General features: G+C 49.6%; 2 protein-coding genes across 2 annotated transcripts; both read left to right on the forward strand.

Moving 5' to 3' along the window:
• Positions 1 to 7,882: 7,882 nt before the first annotated feature.
• Positions 7,883 to 8,932, forward strand: LOC149451560 (zinc finger BED domain-containing protein 5-like). Its single transcript, XM_089690548.1, has one exon. It carries the CDS (start codon positions 7,883 to 7,885, stop codon positions 8,930 to 8,932), a length of 1,050 nt encoding a protein of 349 aa, XP_089546674.1.
• A 45-nt stretch (positions 8,933 to 8,977) lies between these two features.
• Positions 8,978 to 9,700, forward strand: LOC149451561 (zinc finger BED domain-containing protein 5-like). Its single transcript, XM_089690549.1, has one exon. It carries the CDS (start codon positions 8,978 to 8,980, stop codon positions 9,698 to 9,700), a length of 723 nt encoding a protein of 240 aa, XP_089546675.1.
• The last annotated feature ends 762 nt before the right edge of the window (positions 9,701 to 10,462 follow it).

The following is a 10,462-nucleotide window of genomic DNA, read 5'->3' on the forward strand; positions in this document are numbered from 1 at the left end:
TAGTGGTGCCGGTGTGCACGGAGGAAGTAGCAGTCAGCCAGTGAGGAGTAGCGGGGGCAAAGTTTCCTACTCGGCGGTGTGGCAATTTTTCGTGAAGACGCCCGAGGAAGTAAACGTAGCCGTATGTCGACTATGTGGCCAGAAAGTCAAGCGTGGCCAGGGGGCCAATGTTGGGACTACAGCGTTGCGTCAGCATATGCAGCGTCGCCATTCGGTGGCCTGGGAAAACCGTGATAAAGATACGGCGGTTCTGCCTGCCCCAGCCCCCGCTCCATCACCCGCTCCGTTACTTGCTCCGTCACCCGACGTCAATCGCCCTCTATCAGCCAGTCAAGGCTCCAACACCTCTGCTGAGGGGAGTTGTCGCTCGTTGGCATCTTCCGCTCGTTCAGATGCTCCTTCTCCTGCTACTCCTCTTCACGGATTCCGTCAGCAGTCTTTCTTGGAATCCGTTTCCAAGAGACAACAGTTTGCGAGCACGCACCCAACGGTGCAAAAGCTGAACGTCCTCCTGTCCAAGTTGCTGGTGCTGCAGTCCCTCCCTTTCCAAGTGGTGGACTCAGCACCTTTCCGAGAAATGATGGCTTGTGCCAAGCCGCGGTGGAGAGTGCCAAGCCGGCATTTCTTCGCCAAAAAGGCAGTGCCAGCCCTGCAGTCACATGTAGAAGAGATGGTGGGCCAGTCTTTGAGCATGTCGGTCTCTGCCAAAGTGCACGGCAGCGCCGACGTGTGGAGCTGTAACTACGGTCAGGGACAGTACATGTCATTTACAGCCCACTGGGTGAACGTGGTGCCGGCACAGCCGCACCAGCAACTTGGACAGGTCACGCCGCTTTTTCCTCCAAGTTTGCACGTCCTTGGTCCAGCAAAGATGTCCGCCTCTACCACCTCTTCTTCCGCCGTGTCCTCAGCCGCCACCCCCGTGCCAAGTCCCATTACCCGACTGGCATATTACATGTGCAGGGCGCAACGGTGTCACGCTGTGCTGCACCTGGTATGCCTTGGCGAACGTAGTCACACAGGGGAGGAACTTCTGAGTGTAATGAACAGAGAAATCGACAGATGGCTGTCTCCGCGCAAACTGAAAATCGGAACCATGTTGACCGACAACGGAAAGAACATGGTGTCTGCTCTGCGTCAAGGAAGGTTGTGCCATGCGCCATGCATGGCTCACGTGTTCAATCTGGTTGTGAAGCGGTTCCTAAAATCCACCATCCCACTGCAAGACATCCTTAAAATGTCACGTAAACTTTGCATGCATTTCAGCCATTCCTACACCGCAAAGCACACCCTCCTTGAGCTGCAGCGGCAGAACGGAATTCCACAGCATCGCCTGATCTGCGACGTTGCAACAAGGTGGAATTCAACCCTACATATGTTAGACCGCCTTTACGAACAGCGAAAGGCCATCACCGATTTCCTGATGTTACACGCGGATAAAGGTACTCCCCTGTGTAACTTAGATGTCAGCCATTGGCAGCTCATGCGTGACACCTGCTGCTTGCTCAGGCCCTTTGAGGAGGCCACACTATTCGTGAGTCGGCAGGACTATGGGATGAACGACGTCATTCCTCTGTTGCACGTCCTGGAACAAATGCTGTTAACAATGGCTGGTCAGGGTGCGGTAGACGTGGCGCACAGATCTCAACGCCACATGACCCCTGTGGGGGCAGGACAGGAAGAAGAGGAGGAGGTAGAGGAGGACATTGGTGCTCAGGAATTATTGAGTGAAATGGGTGGTTTTTCCACTCAGCAGACAGGAGTGGAGGAGCAGGAGCATCTGGTAGAGGAGGAGGAGGAGGAGACAGAGGACCCAGACGCACCGTGGCAGTATGCTGTGGAGATGGAGGCAGGGAGTCCCTCGCATTCCTTGGCACAAATGGCCCATAGCATGCTCGGTTGCTTGCGTAGCGACAGCCGAATAATAACCATCAGACAGAGGGATGACTTTTGGCTGTCCACCTTGTTGGACCCTCGCTACCGTTCAAAAATGGTGGCCTTTTTCACACCTGCTGAGAGGGAGGCCAAAATAAAGTACTATAAAAACCACCTATGTAGTCAGTTGGTCTCTGCCTTTCTGCGCCAACGTCCATCCTCAGACACTGTGGGCCCTGTGCGCTCGCGTTCCGCTGCCATGGCAGCAGGGGAGGGGTGGGGTGGTAGGAGCAGTGGCAGCTCCACCAGCAGCGGCTGCCTCAGTCTGCAGTCGATGATGAGTAGCTTTCTTCACCAGCGCAGTGAGGAAACTACTAACCAGCCGCAGCAGCAGCAGCATCAGGTGGACCTGGAGCAGGACCTCAAACAACAGGCTTGGGCCTACTTGGACAGCACCCTGCCAACCGAGGTAGACAATCCCCTTGACTACTGGGCAACGAAACTTGACCTTTGGCCCCAACTAGCTGAATTTGCCCTTGAAAGGCTGTCATGCCCGGCCAGTAGCGTGGCATCGGATCGCGTGTTTAGTGCGGCAGGAGGTATTGTAATTCCGCGGAGGACACGACTGTCCACCCAAAGTGTGGAGAGACTCACGTTTGTGAAAATGAATCAGGCGTGGATTAGTCTGGATTTCAAACCACCAGTTCCTGACACAACTGACCTAATAACCTAGCCGTTCAGGCCGCTCCCTGAACACCTCGGGAATTGCTTTGTATATCTGTCGCCTTAGAGGCCGCTGTCTGAACAGCTCATGAATTGCTTTCTATATGTGTCGCCTTTGAGGCCGCTGGCTGGACAGCTGATGAATTGATTTGTATATATGTACTTATTGTCCGCTGTCCGGACAGCTCATGAATTACTTTTTGTATATAGCCTTCCAAACCACTCTCAGAATAAGTCATGATATTCCTGCTGTGTATAGCCTTATAGGCCAATGGTCAATCAAGTCATGATTGTTATAGTGTGTATAGCCTTATAGGCCGCTGTCTTTACAACTTTATAATTCCATGCAGTATATAGCCCTATCGGCCACTTTCTGGCATCCAGTTGCTGTAGCCCCCATCACCACACTGTGCCACGGGCCCCTGTACCGCCTTCTCATACTGCTGCCAGATCCATCCTCTGCCATGTGTGTCTTTGTCGTCTGCTCACGCTGCTGGGTTCCAGTTTTAAACCTAGGCCTGTGTATGGCTTCCGGATACTGCTGCCTCCACCGCCACCCTGCGCCATGTGCCTCTGTCGTCTGCTCACGCTGCTGACGGCTTCCGCTTTTTAACCGAGGCCTGTGTTTGGCTTCCGAATACTGCTGCATCCACCGCCACCCTGCGATATGTGTCTCTGTCGTCTGCTCACGCTGCTGACGGCTTCCGCTTTTTAACCGAGGCCTGTGTTTGGCTTCCGAATACTGCTGCATCCACCGCCACCCTGCGCCATGTGTCTCTGTCGTCTGCTCACGTTGCTGACGGCTTCCGCTTTTTAACCGAGGCCTGTGTTTGGCTTCCGAATACTGCTGCATCCACCGCCACCCTGCGCCATGTGTCTCTGTCGTCTGCTCACGCTGCTGACAGCTTCCGCTTTTTAACCTAGGCCTGTGTATGGCTTCCGAATACTGCTGCCTCCACCGCCACACTGCGCCATGTGCCACTTTCAGGTCTCCTTACACTGTTGGTGGGTTCCATTTTGTGATAGGGTGCTGTATGGCCTTCCATTGCTGCTGCCTCCACCGCCACCCTGCGCCATGTGCCTCTGTCGTCTGCTCACGCTGCTGACGGCTTCCGCTTTTTAACCGAGGCCTGTGTATGTCTTCCGAATACTGCTGCATCCACCACCACCCTGCGCCATGTGTCTCTGTCGTCTGCTCACGCTGCTGACGGCTTCCGCTTTTTAACCTAGGCCTGTGTATGGCTTCCGAATACTGCTGCCTCCACCGCCACCCTGCGCCATGTGCCACTTTCAGGTCTCCTTACACTATTGGTGGGTTCCATTTTGTGATAGGGTGCTGTATGGCCTTCCATTGCTGCTGCCTCCACCACCACCCTGCGCCATGTGCCTCTGTCGTCTGCTCACGCTGCTGACGGCTTCTGCTTTTTAACCGAGGCCTGTGTTTGGCTTCCGAATACTGCTGCATCCACCGCCACCCTGCGCCATGTGTCTCTGTCGTCTGCTCACGCTGCTGACGGCTTCCGCTTTTTAACCTAGGCCTGTGTATGGCTTCCGAATACTGCTCCCTCCACCGCCACCCTGCGCCATGTGCCACTTTCAGGTCTCCTTACACTGTTGGTGGGTTCCATTTTGTGATAGGGTGCTGTATGGCCTTCCATTGCTGCTGCCTCCACCGCCACCCTGCGCCATGTGCCTCTGTCGTCTGCTCACGCTGCTGACGGCTTCCGCTTTTTAACCGAGGCCTGTGTTTGGCTTCCGAATACTGCTGCATCCACCGCCACCCTGCGCCATGTGTCTCTGTCGTCTGCTCACGCTGCTGACGGCTTCCGCTTTTTAACCTAGGCCTGTGTATGGCTTCCGAATACTGCTGCCTCCACCGCCACCCTGCGCCATGTGCCTCTGTCGTCTGCTCACGCTGCTGACGGCTTCCGCTTTTTAACCGAGGCCTGTGTTTTGCTTCCGAATACTGCTGCATCCACCGCCACCCTGCGCCATGTGTCTCTGTCGTCTGCTCACGCTGCTGACGGCTTCCGCTTTTTAACCGAGGCCTGTGTTTGGCTTCCGAATACTGCTGCATCCACCGCCACCCTGCGCCATGTGTCTCTGTCGTCTGCTCACGCTGCTGACGGCTTCCGCTTTTTAACCGAGGCCTGTGTTTGGCTTCCGAATACTGCTGCATCCACCGCCACCCTGCGCCATGTGCCACTTTCAGGTCTCCTTACACTGTTGGTGGGTTCCATTTTGTGATAGGGTGCTGTATGGCCTTCCATTGCTGCTGCCTCCACCGCCACCCTGCGCCATGTGCCTCTGTCGTCTGCTCACGCTGCTGACGGCTTCCGCTTTTTAACCGAGGCCTGTGTTTGGCTTCCGAATACTGCTGCATCCACCGCCACCCTGCGCCATGTGTCTCTGTCGTCTGCTCACGCTGCTGACGGCTTCCGCTTTTTAACCTAGGCCTGTGTATGGCTTCCGAATACTGCTGCCTCCACCGCCACCCTGCGCCATGTGCCTCTGTCGTCTGCTCACGCTGCTGACGGCTTCCGCTTTTTAAACTAGTCCTGTGTATGTCTTCCGAATACTGCTGCCTCCACCGCCACCCTGCGCCATGTGCCACTTTCAGGTCTCCTTACACTGTTGGTGGGTTCCATTTTGTGATAGGGTGCTGTATGGCCTTCCATTGCTGCTGCCTCCACCGCCACCCTGCGCCATGTGCCTCTGTCGTCTGCTCACGCTGCTGACGGCTTCCGCTTTTTAACCGAGGCCTGTGTTTGGCTTCCAAATACTGCTGCATCCACCGCCACCCTGCGCCATGTGTCTCTGTCGTCTGCTCACGTTGCTGACGGCTTCCGCTTTTTAACCTAGGCCTGTGTATGGCCTTCAATTGAAGCTGCTTCTGCTCCGCCACTCTGCCATTGGACTCTTGATAGTCGTCTCCCCACGCTCCTGCTGGGGGTACTTTTTAACATAGGCCTCTGTATGGCCTTCAATTTTAGCTGCTTACGCTCCACCACTCTGCCATGGGCCCCTGTACCGCCTCCTCATGCTGCTGCCAGGCCCGTAATCTGCCATGGGCCCCCGTACCGACTCCTCATGCTGCTGCCAGGCCCGTAATCTGTCATGGGCCCCTGTACCGCCTCCTCATGCTGCTGCCAGGTCCAGAGTGTGTCATGGGTCCCTGTACGGCCTCCCATTGCTGCTGTCTCCATCGCCACACTCTGCCATGTGCCACTTTCAGGTCTCCTCACACTGCTGGTGGGTTCCATTTTGTCATAGGGTGCTGTATGGCCTCCCATTGCTGCTGCCAGGCCCGTAATCTGCCATGGGCCCCCGTACCGACTCCTCATGCTGCTGCCAGGCCCGTAATCTGTCATGGGCCTCTGTACCGCCTCCTCATGCTGCTGCCAGGTCCAGAGTGTGTCATGGGTCCCTGTACGGCCTCCCATTGCTGCTGTCTCCATCGCCACACTCTGCCATGTGCCACTTTCAGGTCTCCTCACACTGCTGGTGGGTTCCATTTTGTCATAGGGTGCTGTATGGCCTCCCATTGCTGCTGCCTCCACCGCCACACTGTGGCTCCACACTCTGGTTTTGGCCCCGTGACTGCCCAAATGAGTGAAGTGTGCGGTGATTCTAAGATCGACGGCACTCATCTGCATGTCATACTGACTGACAGTATTATTTCTCTTCCCCAGCAGACTCCAAGGGCATTTAAATTAAAGGTACAGTGTTCTGCACTAATATAAAGGCTCTCTGAAGCCTAGAAACACCCTTTTTATAAGTTAAATTCGCAGCGAATATATTCGGCTCGAAGCGAATTTATTCCGCGAATTCGGCGAATCAGCCGAACCGAATTTTTGAATAATTCGCTCATCTCTAGTTATAACCCCTGTTTAGATTGGCAAATGCAAAATTTGACATCTGTTACCAAAACAAGTGGTGACAGTAAGTACTTTAATGCTTTATACCCATACTTCGCTGAATGGACAATGTAAGTTATGTAAAATGTAATTTTCCTATACAGGGCCCACTTTGATATTTCTCTGAGTGGGTTAAACCTGGAACATTACCCAGGAGAAACACAGAACTTAATTTATTGCAGTAACTGGAAGGCTTGGAAAGGGTTCAATAATTAATTTTATCAAATTAACTAATTTCATTTCACCGAGGAATGGATGACCATGTGTAATTAATTTTATTAACTTTATTTAGCTAAAGCAATTATAAGACAATGCATTTACATGCCTTGTTATTTATACGGATCCGTGTAGACTCTGTTCCCCACAGTAATGCACAATATTATAATTTATGATCATTGCTTACAGTGTTTCAGCTTGTTAGGCTGGTGTATAGCAGCAGGTCAATAGTGTTTTGTGTGTTCCTCTGTGATATTAGACCGGGTTCCAGCTATTTTATTGTTCGCTAAAAAGATTGAGGGATCTGCAAGCAGAAATGATGTTGCATAGCTCTGAAAAGTGAAGGATATAGACAGCGAATGCACCAGCATAAACTCACAGGGTGATGGCCTCCTATGACAATATTGTATATCAGGAAATGCCAAAGTTTCTCCAAGTAAAGAAATCTAATTATGTATGAATTTTTACTGTAGTCTTACCTGTTTGATCTTTAACCTGTCAAAGAATTTTTATTTCTGTTCAACCAGTCCTGAAATTTACATATCCCTTACAAACAGGACAACCAGGCTGGTGACCTGGCTTTATCTCAACTGCTTTTAGGCAGTACAGCTTGGTCATCTTCCTGCCCTAGACCTGCTGTTTGGACAGGTAAGGAGCTACTGCACGCTGATGAAGTAATTCCTCTACTTACTGCTCCTGTAAACAAATTTTCTGTTAGAGATTTCTAATGCTTGTAAGGGGGCTTCTTTTTGGCCAGCTGTTGGCACCAAAACACTCAAGCTTCTGTCCCTCTTCTTCTTGGATAGGACTACAACCCACTGCTGATAGTTCTTAGCTTTTGCCATATTGTTACCAACTCCTTGCCTTAGGCCAGTGCTTCTCAAATAGTGGGGCTCCGTCAAGGGGGGCGCGTTTGACCTCGGGGAACATACTTTTCTATTTTGATTTTTTTACTGTTCTAGAATAAAGTGCAATCGACTCTACTACATTAAGGGGCAGTGGCGCTCTCATTAGCAGAGTGTGCGCAGGGAGCATTCGCTCGGTGGTGTAGGTGTTTTGTTTGCACTGAGCATGCGCGCTTTGCATACATTACAGAGTATGAGTATGAAGTGTAGACACGAAGTGACATCATGAAAACATTTTTAACAGGGATGAGAAGACAGGCGGAGAGAGAAGGAGAGAAGGAGATAAAAGAAAGTCTTCTGAAGGCTAAGACGAGGAAATATGACGAGGCATATGTAGCGCTTGGCTTCACTGTGACTACGGTGGGAGACGAGGAAAGACCGGTGTGCTTACTATGTCTAAAAATGTTGGCAGCGGACAGCATGAAGCCAAATAAATTAAGGCGTCACTTAAAGACATTACACCCCAATCACGCTAATAAGCCGCTTGAGTTTTTTCAGCGAAAACGTGTCGAATATTGCAAACAATCATCCCGCTTTCTGACTGCTACTTCAGTAAACCAGCAAGCATTGTTGGCATCATATAAGGTGGCGTACCAAATTGCTCAGTGCAAAAAACCCCACACCATAGCAGAAGAGCTGATACTGCCTGCAGCATTAGACATGGTCTCTGTCATGCTGGATGACGCAAGTGCTGCAAAAATAAAAACTATCCCTCTGTCAAATGACACCGTTGCTAGATGTATAAATGACATTGCTGACGATCTTAAAGAACAGCTGGTAGATAAACTCAAGGATAAACGTTTTGCCTTACAATTTGATGAAGCAATTGACAGCAAGAAAGACTGTTTGTTTATCGCTTATGTACGTTTTGAAATGGCAAATTCCCTGTATGAGGATCTACTTTTTTGTAAATATGTCAGAGACAGAGCCACAGCTGAAGAGCTATTCAAAATGCTAGACTGCTTCCTGACTGAGAATGGGCTAAAGTGGGAGAATTGCATGGGTGTTTGCAGTGATGGTGCACAGACCATGGCAGGGATGAGAAAAGGACTTCAGACACTCATCAAGAAGGCCTCACCTAATGCTGAGTGGACACACTGTATTTTACATAGAGAAGCACTGGCATCAAGGCACCTTTCCTCTGAACTAAATGAGGTTATGACTGACATTATAGGAGTAGTCAATTTAATAAAGACCAGACCACTAAAAACAAGAGTTTTCTCTGCTATCTGTGAGGAGATGGGAGCTGAACATCAAGCTGTGCTGTTTCACAGTGAAGCAAGGTGGCTGTCATGAGGAAAAGTGTTGTCCCGAGTTTTTGAGCTCAGAGAGGAGATAAGAATGTTTTTGGAGCAGGAGCACAAGTATGACGTTGCAAGAAAGTTTAGTGATGAGAACTTTCTGATGAAACTTGCTTACCTGAGTGACATATTTGGAAAGCTCAATGAACTAAATCTACAGCTTCAAGGGAAAAATCAACACCTCCCTCAGGCCACAGACAAGATCAACTCTTTCACTCGAAAGCTTGCAATGTGGGGCAGGCGACTTGATGAAGGAAGTACCGTGTCATTTGAGCACTTGCAGGAATTTGTTGACACTACTGACTATGATGCCACCTCAGTGATTCCATATTTTAAGCAGCATATTTCATCACTGATAGGATTCTTTACAAAGTACTTCCCTGAAAACAGTTCCCAGTATGACTGGGTGAGAGATACTTTTAATGCACCAGTTCCTACTGGTTTCAGCCTTGCAGAGGAGGAGCAGTTCATAGAAATCACATCTGACACCATATTGAGACTAAGTTTCACATCCCAGACACTGAGTGGATTCTGGCTGAGTGTGGAGAAGCAATATCCACTCTTAGGACAAAGAGCTGTGCACATTCTTCTTCCATTTGCAACTTCTTACTTGTGTGAGACTGGCTTCTCTGCTGTTGTTGCTCTGAAAAGCAAATACAGGTCTCGGCTACACATTGAGAAGGAGCTGAGAGTTGCTGTGTCCTGCTTCGAACCCCACTTCGAAAAGCTATGCATTGCAAAACGTGCTCATTGTAGCCATTAATCCAGACATCATCTCTGATTAAAAAATCAGCTCAAATTATTTTATATATTTTTGTTTTGCAGGTTAAAGTTTTTTTTAATATTGTGCTCCTAAGTAAATGTTGGTGATCGGTTTGAATTCATTATTATTTATTGATTTTATGTATTTTTTCAGTATCATATGGTTTGACATGTCCAATCAAAAAATGTTTATAGTTTAATTAAGGATTTAATTTTTTTTGAATTTCTAATGCACTTTAAATCTTTTCTGCTACAGTTAATAAAGCTGTTCTTTGTTGTAAATTGATCCACATTTCTTTCTTTTTTTATTCTCTTATACGTTAATAAGGATACAGTGTTATGCAGAGGTGTACTTATAACAATTTTATAGACAAATGATACTATTTACAGTCGCGCGGGGGGCGCAAAATGTTTTCTTCTTCCTAGGGGGGCATGACAGAAAATAATTGAGAAGCACTGCCTTAGGCCTTTGTAGGACATCCCCAGCCATCAGCCTTTATATTCAAAAGAAAGCAATGTCCGCACAAAGTTACAGTTTCTGCACTTTGCTGTTACTCTTCAAAGATGGCAGTGACACATCACAGACATACTGTGCAGTGGCGCTTGGAATACTTCGCCAATCATGTATAGTGGATGGTCCATAGCAGTCAATTGTGAAAGCCTTACATTGCACCTCACTGTCAAGACATTTTTCTTTAATATCCCTTCTCTCTTTGGGAGCACCACAGTATTAGGATCCATCTCTCTGATGTTGCTCTATCAC

The sequence above is a fragment of the Staurois parvus genome, unplaced genomic scaffold (assembly GCF_062004578.1).
Source record: "Staurois parvus isolate SC_StPar_1 unplaced genomic scaffold, SC_StPar_1.0 ptg000531l, whole genome shotgun sequence".
Taxonomy (NCBI): Eukaryota; Metazoa; Chordata; class Amphibia; order Anura; family Ranidae; genus Staurois; species Staurois parvus.

Coding starts and splice junctions, on each gene's coding strand:
- LOC149451561 (XM_089690549.1), top strand. CDS start 8,978: ATGTTTTTGGAGCAGGAGCACAAGTATGACGTTGCAAGAAAGTTTAGT.
- LOC149451560 (XM_089690548.1), top strand. CDS start 7,883: ATGAGAAGACAGGCGGAGAGAGAAGGAGAGAAGGAGATAAAAGAAAGT.